We start from the raw sequence: 12,927 nt of genomic DNA on the forward strand, positions 1-12,927 counted from the left end.
CTAGTCTAAAAGACTCGGGGAAATTTCTAAAGTGCAGGCAGAAGATGTGGTGCCCCTTGCCTTTAAGCCCAGGCAGCCAACCTGTTGTAATAGAGATTGAATTCTCAAGAGTTCAGTACACAGGTTTTAAGGAAATGGGTGTCAAGACAAACCCAACTCCCCAGAATACTAACATCCAGATGAATGACTTGCTAGCGTCACCCAGAGAAGGTTAAATGGGAAATGACTTTTAGGGTCACCCTCCCTAGCAACCGCTCCATCCTATGAACTTCGGATGGCAGTCCAGTGTGAGGTTTCCATTTGTGTAACTAATGTCCCTAAGCCCTATAAACGGTATTAGTTTACTTTAAAAAACAAAAATTGGCCACTTGGTGTCTTAACACCTGGATGTTACTATTAAATTACTATTAAATTAGTATTTGGGGTTCGGTAGGCTTTTCCCAGCGGTTGTTTTTTGTTGTTGTTTTGTTTTCCTTGTACAATCGCATCCCATAAATACACAAACACACCACTTCCTATTCTAAGGAGGAGAAGGCAGGTAACAGGAAAGGCGCGCACAGACAAATCCTTACAGGGTAAAAGACCTGGAGGAGGCCGATCCCTACCGTCCAGCAGGCGCCGCTGCACTCGGATGTCACTGCGCATGTCCGCCGGGGGGGGGCCCCGCCGCCGAGGATGACGTCACTCCGCGGCGCCGCGCCTCGAGAGCGCCATGCTGGGCTTGCGGGGAGCCCGGCTGTCGCTGGGCCTGCGGGCCGCGGCCCCTGTGTGGCTGAGGAGCCCGGCCCGCGGTTCCCCGGCTCTAACGCGTGCCGCAGGTGCGCCCAATGTGGGAGAGCGGACGGCTTCCGCCCCCCCAGCAGCGCGCGGGCGCCGGCTCAGCCTGTCGGCCGCGGCGGTGGTGAGCTCGGCGCCCCGCCCTCTGCAGCCCTACCTGCGCCTCATGAGACTGGACAAGCCCATAGGTGAGTGCGGGAGCCCGCGCCGCCCCCAGGAGCCCGGAAGGCCGCCAAGTACGGGTATTCTCTGCACTCCGCCTCCCAACTGCTGGGTTACCTGTGTGTACTGCCAAGCGACACCTTCTAGGTTTAGGCGCTGTGCATTTGGGATTACAGCACTGCGAATCGTGACAGCTGGCCTTGAAAGTGCAAAGGCCAATTGACGGTTCTGTACACGCCAGCCATCGTTGGGATGCTGTGTTTCACCTGTGTTTGGGGGACAGATTCAGATCGACAAGCCTAAATTGGAAAATTGGCCATCCTCTTCTTGGTTTTGCATCACAGAAACACGACCGCCGGTGGCTCACGCCTGTAATCCCAGCTACTCAGGAGACTGAGGTCTGAGGATCGCGGTTCAAAGTCAGCCCGGGCACCAAAGGCCAAGAGACTCTTACTACAATTAATCATCAGAAAACGGGAAGTGGTGCTGAGGCTCAAGGGGTAGGGCGGTAGTGCAAGCCCCACAACCGACACACACACACCAAAGAGAGAGATGACAGATGCCACTGTTTTCCATTTGCACAGGTAAACCTGTGTCCTGCCTTGTAATAGGATTAAAGGGATTATGCACAAAGTTCTGGAACTACACCTCTTGGAATTGAGTTTTCACTCATTTGAGGACCATGGTTAAATTACTTAACCTCTTTCATTGTCTTAATCTGTAAAATGAAGACACTAAATACTAAGTGTATACATTATAATAGACTCATTAACATGTTGAATTATTTGAACAGTGTCTGACATACAGAAAAGGGCTTAAAATAGGCTTGCCATTTTTTTTCCTGAGAAGTGAGAATTATGGTTATATAAAAATACTAGACTATATGATTTTGCTCTAAATATGATTGCAGGGTTTTTCAGAAAATGTAGAGTTGGTTTAACAAGTGAAAATTTTAACATTAGTGGAATTTCTGGTTTTATATTTCTTTAAATTCTTGTGCCATTTTATGTTTATTGTTTTACTTCATTGGGTTATATCATGTTACTTTCATACATTAGTAGTAGGCTTTATTTTTTTTTTAAGTAATGTAACTTTCAGATAGGTCAACCTAACTTATTTCAAGAAGTTTCACTAGGGGGCACTCTATCCATTGAGAGTATATTTTGTAGTTACTGGTAACTATGTTGTCTTCAGGGAATTCTATTAGACTTAGACTTAGTTTACACAAGCACTGTTTTCTGCACATCATCTTTCATAATTTGATCATTTTATTACATCTCTAGTTTTTTTTCTTTTTACCGTAAATATTTTTTCTTCTACATATTTGTCTCATTCTGCACTTCACAGAAAAGAGCATGAAGAATAAAAATGTAACAGGAAAGAAAATGTGTTTTTGGAAATAAGTAGGGGGCAACAAGTAGACCTAACTGTACATAGAGATTTTGGTATAAAAAATGATAGCTCTGAACTCAGAACTCTTGGAATGCTCCCTTGGCCATTGGTTACCTGTGTGGCCTTGGATAAATTCCTCTGTGCTCAGCTTTTTTTTTTTTTTTAAATGAAGTTAACCTGATGAAAATAGCTGCTGCCTTAAAGATTTGTTGTAAGAATCAAACCATTTTGTAAAAGTCTCAGGCACATAGTAGCTGCTTTCTGTTGTTCTTCAGCCATCATTGTTAAGCCCACATTGGAAAAACCTCTGTCAGTTTTCTTTTTTAATTTATTTTTTATTTTTAATTTTTTTTTGCCAGTCTTGGGCCTTGAACTCAGGGCCTGAGCACTGTCCTTGGGCTTTCTCAAGGCTAGAGTTCTACCACTTGAGTCATAGCACCACTTGCAGCTTTTTTCTATGTATGTGGTACTGAGGATTCAAACTTGGGTCTTCGTGCATGCTAGGCAAGCACTCTACCACTGAAGAGCTAAAAAAGCGCCCCCATTCTGAAGCAGCAACCATCTTGTTCATATAAACTGTGAGTGACCCAAAAGTGCACATAAATTAAAGAAACAGAATTGTGGTGCCATTAAGTCCCAGGAACTGACCTGTCTGTGTTAAAATTAACCAGAACTGGTGTAAATTCAAGGGATGGCATTTGTTTTCTAAAGCAGAAGCATAAATTCAAGGGATGGCATTTGTTTTAGCTCCCACTGCCCTGAACTGTCCCTAACCCCTACCTTATCTCACTCCAATAGCTGATTGCTATGTTGATGTAAATCTGTGGTCTTTGCCTTTAAAAGCCCTGTAGAAAAGCTGTTCGGGGCTTCTCCTAGGCTCCCACTGTATGGGAGTGTAGGACCAAGCCTGAGCTGCAGCCCGCCTGAATAAAGCCTTGCTTTTGCATTTCGGAACGTCTGACTCTCGGTGGTCTCTTGGTGGTCGTCTTGAGACTTGGGCATAACACCACTAGGCCAAACTCCCAGTCCTCTTTAAAAAAAAAATTGTTAATATAAAGGTGATGTACAGAGTGGTTACAATTACGTACATATGTCAGGTAAATAATACTCCCTCATTCCTCTTTACCTCATTCCCAAATAACTTGGCATGGTTAGGTCTTGTGTCTTTATAGCATCTTATTTTTGTCCTGTTAGATTGACCTTTTATTATTTTTGTCTAATCCTTCCTTACTTTTCATTTATAAGCTGGAAGAAAGCAGAAACCAGTCCTCAGTCACCATTATATTCCCAGTGCCTAGCATAGTACAGACACAGATTATGTACTTTATAAATACTTGTACATGAATCAAGCTTAGACACGATTATAGACTTTAGCCCTATTCACATTTTTATGTAGGATTTGGCCTTTATACGCAAATCCCTTTTCTCCATCTTCCAGGTAAAACTTGGAACTTACCTAATACTCTTCATCAATAAACTTTGAAACACTTACATTTTGTTAGGATAGATAGAATGTAAAGTCTTTCATCTGTACAATCTATTTGCTTTTAGCTTCATGATGTAATTTATAAGTTAAGAATTAATGAGGCAGAGTATGGTGCCTCCTGCTTATAATCTAAGACACTTAATAGTTGGATGTCAGGAAGATCAAAATTCAAGGCCAGTGTAGAGGAGAAAGGTTAGTGAAACCCAATCAGCAAAATAAACAGAGCATAGTAGTATCTACAGGCCCAGCTATGTAGGGGCAGGTGAAATAGAACACTTATGTTGGGCCCATTAGACAAAAAGAGTCCATCTGAGAAATAGCTAAAACATACTGCTGGGAGGCAAGACTTAAGTGGTGAGTACCACCTAGAAAATTAATGTTAATTAACTAAATGTTAATTTATATGTGTATATGCTGTAAACCATTCACTACAAAGTTACAAAATAGGCTATAGGGTAATAAGGCTCCCTCTTTTTCAAGCCCATCTCAAGCATATTAGCAATAGAAAAGGTTTTTACTTACATACATAGTGTGTACATATAACAGAAAATTCAAAAAGTGCTGAGGTAGTGTGTTTTTCTGCATTATATAGTTCTCTTTTCAGAAGCAGCTTTTCTGAAATGTGTCAGTGAGTAAACATACGAACAGTCAAATAACACATATTTGTTATGTGTGTGTGTACATACGCAGCATAATTTTAAAGTTGCTTTCTGTAAGCAGAAGGCTATTTTATAGCTTCATCTAAAAATACATGAAACTATCCAACTTCCCAAAGAGTGTTATAAGACTGAGTTTTGCACCAGGAGTTTGGTCTAGTGGTAGAATGCTTGCCTAGCATGCACAAAGACCCGGATTCAGTTCCTTGGTACTACATAAATAGAAAAAGGCCAGAAGTGGTGTTGTGGCTTAAGGGGTAGAGCTCTAGCCTTGAGAAAACCCAAGGACAGTGTTCAGGCTCTCACCCCAAACCCAGGACTGGCAAAAAAAAAAAAAAAAAAAAAAAGAGGGGAAAAAAGGCAGTTAATGACTTTGTGTTTTGCCAGTCTAATAGATGAAAGATGTTCTTTCGAAAATGTAATTTGTTTTGTTTTGTTGTTTTGGGTTTTTTTGTTGTTGGGTGTGGGGCTTGAACTCTAGGGCCTGGGCGCTGTCCCTGAACCCTTCAGCTCAAATCCATTCCTCTACCATTTTGAGTCACAGCACCATTTCTGGTTTTCTGGTGGTTAATTGGAGATAAGAGTCTCACAGACTTTCATGCCAGGCTGGCTTTGCACCATAATCCTCAGCTCTCAGCCTCCTGAGTAGCTAGGATTATAGGCATGAGCCTCTGGTACCCAGTGCGAATGTAGTTTTAATGTGTGTATTTCAAAGCTAAGTATCTCTTCATATATATGAGCCTTTTATTTGTATTTCTTTTTCTATAAATTTTTATTGTGTCTTCTGTCCATTTCCTTATTGGACTACTGTTCTTTCTTTGATTTTTGGAATTCTTTGCACATTAGGGAAAATAGTCCTTTATAAAGCTAAGTATCTCTTCATATGTATGAACCTTTTACTTGTATTTCTTTTTCCATGAATTTTTATTGTGTCTTTTGTCCATTTCCTTATTGGACTACTATTCTTTTTTTAAAATTTTTTTAGTATTCTCTTTTTATTGTAATTAATAGAAGGATTACATTATATTCACCAGATAGAGGGTGCATTACTTCACAAACATTGATGCGTCTTCTCATGTTTTTGTCCCCATTTCTCTCCTCCACCCCCTCCCCTCATCTTGTTTTCGCCCTTCCCTATCCTATTTCAAATAAACATACGTACAATATATACCAGATAACAAGGTAAGATACTGTAACAATATGGGAGAACCAAGGGACAACAAAAGAGATGAGCAATAATATACTACATTAAGAACATCGATCACACATTATATGGCTCTTGTTTCCATATCCTGGAGGACCTTTGATTTGTGGACTACTATTCTTTCTTTGTTTCTGGGAATTCTTTGCACATTAAGGAAAATAGTCTTTTGTAATACAAGTTGCAAATTTATTTTTCCAGTTATATTAGGTGCATTTTTTATTTGTTTTTTTTGTTTTACTTTGCTTATAATTTTTCTTTGGAGCATGTAATTAAACAATGAAGATGATTTGAAGCTGACTTGATTTTTGTATCTTTTTCTTTTTTTACTTTTGCTTAGGGACCTGGCTACTGTATTTGCCATGTACTTGGAGCATTGGTTTGGCATCTGAGCCAGGTTGTTTTCCAGACTGGTACATGTTATCCCTCTTTGGCACTGGAGCTATCCTGATGCGTGGAGCAGGCTGTACTATTAATGACATGTGGGACCGTGACTACGATAAAAAGGTAGTTTCATCCTGAAGAGGAACAGAAAAGCTCCTTTCTGTTCTACAGGGTAACTTGGTGACATTACTTTCAAATGCCACATAAAGCAACCAGGCAGGTCCTTTAATTCTCTTGCCTAGAATGCAATAGAAGGTGCTAGTATCAGATAGATCTCTGGGAGTTGTAAAGTAGTCTACTTCCTTCCTGACCACAAGGATAGATAGAAGGCAAAGTGTGTACTTTTTACCAAATGAACTTTTAAAAAAATGAAAGCTAAAGAAAAGAAGCCGTGAAAGCTTAAAAGTTAACTCTCACTGAGTATTCCCAGGGAAATGTTCTCACGTGGCTTTTTGGCTCACAGCTGGCGCCTCTACCGCCTAAGCAACATCCCAAGTTCTATTTGTTTTTTGCTAGTTAATTGGAGATAAAGAGTCTGGAGGAATTTCCTGCTCAGGCTAGCTTTGAACCACAATTCTTATATTTCAGCCTCCTAAATACCTAGGATTATAGGTGGGAGCCAGGAACTCCTGGCTTTCACCTTTTTCTTTCTTTACTTTCTTTTTTTGGTGCAAGTCCTGGGGCTTGGACTCAGGCCCACCTACTTCCTATGAGATTTTTTTTTTTTTTTTTTTTTTTTTTTTTTTTTTTGCCAGTAGTGGGCATGAACTCAGGGCCTGAGCACTGTCCTTGGGTTTTCTCAAGGCTAGAGCTCTACTACTTGAGCCTGAGCTCTACTACTTGAGCCTCAGCACCACTTCTGGCTTTTTTCTATATGTGGTACCGAGGAATGGAACCCAGGTCTTTGTGCATGGTAAGCAAGCACTTTACCGCTTGGCCAAACTCCTGATCCCTGAGATGTATTTTTGAGCCCTAACTGTTCTTTTCTTTTTTTTTGCCAGTCCTAGGCTTCAACTCAGAGCCTGGGCACTGTCCTTGGACACTTTTTGCTCAAGGCTAGCTCTGCCACTTGAGCCACAGTGCCACTTCCGGCTTTTTTGTGTATGTAGTACCAAGGAATCGAACCTAAGGGCTTTGCGCATGCTAGGCAAGCCCTCTGCGACTAGGCTACAGTCCTGAACCTTAGCTCTAACTATTCTTATGTAAATCAATTGTTTCTTTCTTTTTCCTTTTATTTATTTATATTTTTTTTTTGGCAGTCCTGGGGCTTGAACTCAAGGCCTGGGCACTGTCCTTTAGCTTTCTCAAGGCTAATGCTCTACCATTTGAGCCACAGTAACACTTCCACCTTTTTCTGTGTATATGGTACTGGGGAATCAAACTCAGGGCTTTGTGCATGCTAAGTAAACACTACCACTAGGCCATACTCCCAGCCCCTGTAAAACAATTCTTAATTGATTAATCTTAATTTAAATGAACCTTTTAGTATTAACTATATAGGAATCTTTCCTTAATCCTGTTTGCTTTTCAACTTTTCATTTACCCACAAAACTTTTCATTTTAACCACAATCCAGATGGAAAGTTCCAGAAATAAGCAAATACAAGCTTTAATCAATCTTCTGAGTAGCATCATTATATCTTTTTTTTTAAGTACATTGTTACAATAATTTTATTATTGACTTTTAGTTATACTAATTTATAAATTAAACATTAGTAAATTAAACATTTTCATAAATATGTATGTATAAGAAAAAGGGTAGTGTACTTTGGAGTTCAGTACTATGATTCCAGGCCTCTACTGGGATTCTTAGAGTGTGTTCCTCGGGTTAAATAGGAACTATGTGATTATTTCTCAAAAGAACACAACTTTATTCTTTTTGTCTCCTTAGAATAGTGATACTTGCTTATTTTAAGCACTGCACAAAAATGCAAAAGATAGAAAGTGCAAGTCTTCCCTCCAACCTACGCTTCCAGAGAAAACTATAGCTAACAGTTTGTGGAATTATATACCTCTAGATTCTTTGCTGTGCATACTATAGTACCTTTCTTCTTCAGCATACCATATCTTCTCAAGGGAAGGAGCCATATTATTTGTTTTTTATCCTAGCAGTTGTGCCATAATTTCATGACCATTCAATGCCTGAGTAAATAATCGGGTAAACTTTGAATTGAAAAGAAACCCATAGTAAATATATAAACTTACATCAATTACCTAGTTACCTTTCATACAATCTGAATTTTCCTTAAGGCTCACACTTATAATGTTTAATTTATTAAAATGTCACATTAATATAGCTTATTTCTTAAATACTTGCTGTATTTAAGACTCAGACTAAGATTCTAGTTACATGAAGAACCTGCCTAATCATAGGTTTCAGTATTATAATAAAGTGGCAGTGTCATAAGAATAGTATACACCAGGAATCTTACTGAGGACCACCTACCTAAATGTAAGGGAGGGAACCAGAGAAAATTTCAATCTTGGAATAGAGTGAGCCTTGAACGCCATCAGAGCAAGATGGCAAAAATAGAGAGGGCTGGAGAAAGAAGTTGGGAACAGCAGGTACATTGGTGTGACTGAGGTAAAGTTTATTGTGTTCAATAACTGCAATTACATGAATGGCTAGAGGACAGTGAAGAAGTGGCCTGATCCAGCTTACAATCCACCAACATAGTTGGATGCCTCCATTTGTGCCAGCAAATGTATACTTTCTTCATTTGAAGATCATCAGTCTTGATCAGCTTTTCATTCTGTATACCATGTGAAGGAACTTTCAACATAATTCGTTCTTTTCTTCTCTTTTTTTCTTTTTCTTATTTTATTTTATTTATTTTTTTTATTTTTTTATTTTTCCCGCCAGTCCTGGGGCTTGTTCTCAGTGCCTGGGCACTTTCCTTGAGCCCTCTCTGCTCAAGGCTAGTGCTCAACCACTTGAGCCACAGTGCCACCTTTGACTTTTTCTGTGTATATGGTACCAAGGGATGGAACTTAGGGTTTCATGGATGAGAGATAGGCACTCTACCACTAGGTGGTACTCCCAACCCCACAACATAATTCTTGAACATGTTCAGAGTAGTTTATGTCTTTTTTTTTTATTGTATTTAATAAAAGGGTAACGTGATATTTGCCAGATAGAAGGTGCATTAATTCACATACATTGATACCCTTCCACATGTCTTGGTTAGTTTATCAGTCTTTAAAAAAAAATTGCTAGAGCAATATAGGCTAGAAAATGAAAAGTAATGCTGTTAATTAATATTAGTTTGTGAGAATTGATCTGTGTAGGCATGTGAATATTTTTTTAAAAAGTAGTTTGGTCTCATGAGCCCAGAAAAGTTGAGGCCTATATGACCTTTGGTAGTAGGGAATTTGATGATGAAATGCAAAATTATAATTTCAGAGTTGAGTTATGTTATTATGTTCATTAGACTATAAGAATTCATTCTTAACATTTTTTACTATCTCCTAGTTTGATAGATTTGACTTCTGTCTTCTGGAAGATGGAATAGACATACTTTTCCCTATTCTTTCCACTAAGTACAATCAAAATTCGTGTGTGTGTGTGTGTGTGTGTGTGTGTGTGTGTGTGTGTGTATAATAAAAAAAAAAAAAGACCAGAGAAAAGATGATAGTTTGGCCAGGAACCTAAATACCCAAACAACTGGGAGTTTCTGGATTTTTTTTCCCTTGTGTGCGTTCATTCATCTTAGAACTAAAGAACAGCAGCTTAGTAATATAAGTGGGTACATAACAAAAGAAAGCCCCAACAAAAGACTATTGTAACTGCACCTGGTAATAGTTCCGCAACATCCCCAACCCCTTCCTCTGCCAGGGCAGTATCAAAAGCAAGCTAAAACACGTTTAAGTAAGATCCATAGTCTTATAATACTCAAACTTTCTAAACTTTGATTAAAAGTTATGTATCGTACCAAGAACTAGGGAATGGTCAAGAATGCAGATATGGGCCGGGAGTTTGGCCTAGTGGTTAAAGTGCTTGCCTAGCATGCATGAAGACCCGGGTTCGATTCCTCAGTACCACAGACATAGAAAAAAGCCGGAAGTGGTGCTGAGGCTCAAGTGGTAGAGCTCTAGCCTTGAGAAAGTCCAGGGACAGTGCTCAGGCCCTGAGCTCAAGCCCAGGACTGGCAAAAAAAAAAAAAAAAAAAAAAAAAAAAAAGAATGCAGATATGTTATCTGACAAAGATTTTTAGAACAATGATCACAGCTCGGCATTGCTGGCACATGCCCATCATTTTCACTACTCCGTAGGAGGTCCAGAGGATTGCTGTTAAAATCTAGCCCTGGCAGAAAAGTCTGTAAGACTCCATCTCCAAAAAGACTGGCAAAAACTGAGCTAGAGGCCTGGGTCAGGTGGTAGGCCACCAGCCAAGGAAACAAGCCAAGCAAATGTGAGTCCCTGAGTTCAAACTCCAGTACCATTAAAAAAAGCATTGACCGTAAGTATGCTTTAGTGAGCTGTGAAATGTGAATGGAAAAGTAGAGACAGTCCAATAAAAACTCAATGGCTAGGTTCAACAGCAGAATGAAGTGGTCAGAAGAAGAAGCAATAAACTAAAGATAGAAAAAAAGAAATACTTGGTATAGTGTTGCACACTTCTAATTCCAGCTACTCAGGGTATGTGGGGAGCAAGATCACAGTTTGTTGGGTTTTTGGTGGTGATGGTGGTGGTGATTGTCATCATGGGGCTTGAACTCAGAACCTAAGTGCTGTCCCTGAGCTTTTTTTGATCAAGGCTAGCACTGTACCACTTTGCGCCTCAGCACTACTTCTGGTTTTCTGATGGCTAATTGGAGATCAGGGTCTCATGGACTTTCCTGCCTGGGCTGGCTTCAAACTGCAGTCTTCATAACTCAGCCTCCTGTGTAGGTAGAATTACTGATGTGAGCCACTGGCACCCAGTATTCAAGAAGGTAAGAAACCCCCAAACATGGTAAAGGTGAAAACTGAAGAAAACGTTAAACTTTTTTTTCAGTTGTTTATTGTCAGGGTGATATATAGAGAGGAGTTACAGTTACATTCATCAGGTAATGGGTACATTACTTCTTTAATATTATACCCCTTCCTATGTTTTTCTCCCAGTTTCCCTCCACCTGTCCCCTCCCAATCATCTTGTTTTCCCCTTCCCTTTTTCAAATAAACATGTATACAATATAGCAGTTTCCAAAGTCAGATACAGTAACAACATGAGATAAACCATAAGGAGAAAGGGAAAAGAAATAACTTCACACAGTAGATTAAGAACAATAATAAACTCTTATAAGCAGCAGGAGAGAGAAACTAAAAGCATCTTAAGAGGATTAAAAGGCAAGCTATACACTAAGATAAAATTATGAACACTTGAAACCAAAGAAAAATCTTATTAGAATATAGATAATGATATTTCAGCAAAAAAGATATAGAGATTACAAGTAGTACATGAAAATGTTTCTCGTGCTTGACTTTTCTGTAAAGAACTAAAAGGGAGATAATTCAGATCCATCCTCATGCCACTTTTCTCAGGCTAAAGCAGTCCAGGTTATGTGTTGTCATGCTACGAAAGTAGATTCTTTCACACCTATTGAAGGGGTTTTGCTGATATGTATGTATTATTTCTTTAAAGAATGAGTTGGGCTTGGCCTACTTATGATACTTATTTGGATTTTGTTTGTTTGTTTCTTTTTTTTTTTTTGGTCGGCCATGGTGTTGGACTCTGGGCCTAGGCTGTCCCTTAGCTCTTCAGCTCAAGGCTATCCCCCTACCTCTAGAGCCACAGCATCACTTCCAGTTTTCTAGTGGTCAATTGGAGATAGTAGTTTCACTCTCACAGATTTTAGTGCCCAGGCTGGCTTTGAACCGCAATCCTCAGATCTCTACCTCCTGAATAGCTAGGATTACAAGCGTGAACCACCATGCCTGGTGGCTTACTTGAATTTCCTAAAAGGCAATAAATTGATTATGAAAAACATGTTAATGGACCAGGGTTTTATATAGCACATTGCATGTTGAGTAAATTGTTAATATGTTAAAGATAGTTGTTTACTATTAGGGTACATAGGCTAAGTGTGCTTCAGGATGTTGTGTTCATAATTTACCAGCTACATGATTATATGACAGACATTAGGTTAAGAGTTTTGAAATAACCTGACCTATAAAATTTTAACTCCTTTGTACAACTACATAATAATAATTTAAATTTTTTAAGAACTTCGAAATAATGCGAACTCTTGGGTATTAATGATGTATTCTTATAAACTATGAATGTTCTGGTTTCATAGGATGTCTTTTGATCCTCAGGTTATTTCATTTTCACTCTTCATGGAGTTCTTGTTAATCTGCAGCTTTCCAATTTACTAAATAATTCTGTATTGAAAAGGCAATGTAATCCAGTAAAAGTGGCCTAGCTTTGCTTCCACTTAACATCTGTGGAAACTTACAAAGACTCTGCTGTGATTTCAGTAGAAATTGTAAGAACTTGTGAATGGCTGAGATTTCAGCAAAGTTTCTCAATTATAACTCTTAGAATAGTATTATATTTATTAGAATAATGGTAATATCTAGAAACAAATATAAGTATTATTTCCAATTTAAAGTTTTAGAAACTTTAAAAAAAAACTCTAGTACTGTTACTCTTCACTAGTTAGGATCAGTCATTACTCATAGTTTTAAAGAAGCTGCTTTATGATATAATGATGCATGATAAAAACACCAGCTGAGTACCTGTGGCTTACATCTATAATCCTAGCTGAGATCCGAGCATTGCGGTTTAAAGCCAGCCCAGGGAAGGAAAGTCTATGAGACTCTTATCTCCAATAGTGGCATTGTGGCTCAGAGTGATAGAGTGCTACCCTTAAGCAAAAAAGGTCAGA

At 39.1% G+C, this 12,927-nt stretch overlaps 1 protein-coding gene across 1 annotated transcript in view; it reads left to right on the forward strand.

Annotated features, from left to right (window-relative positions):
- The first annotated feature begins 709 nt into the window (after positions 1–709).
- Positions 710–12,927, forward strand: part of Coq2 (coenzyme Q2, polyprenyltransferase) — a 29,036-nt gene continuing 16,818 nt past the window's right edge. Inside the window, exons 1-2 of the mRNA XM_090343301.1 lie at positions 710–965; positions 6,015–6,181. Coding sequence (XP_090199427.1) covers positions 713–965; positions 6,015–6,181 — 420 coding nt within the window. The 5' untranslated portion in view covers positions 710–712. The remainder of the gene's footprint in view (positions 966–6,014; positions 6,182–12,927) is intronic.

The sequence above is a fragment of the Megascapheus bottae genome, chromosome 13 (genome assembly GCF_031878675.1).
Source record: "Megascapheus bottae isolate mThoBot1 chromosome 13, mThoBot2.hap1, whole genome shotgun sequence".
Lineage (NCBI taxonomy): Eukaryota > Metazoa > Chordata > Mammalia > Rodentia > Geomyidae > Megascapheus > Megascapheus bottae.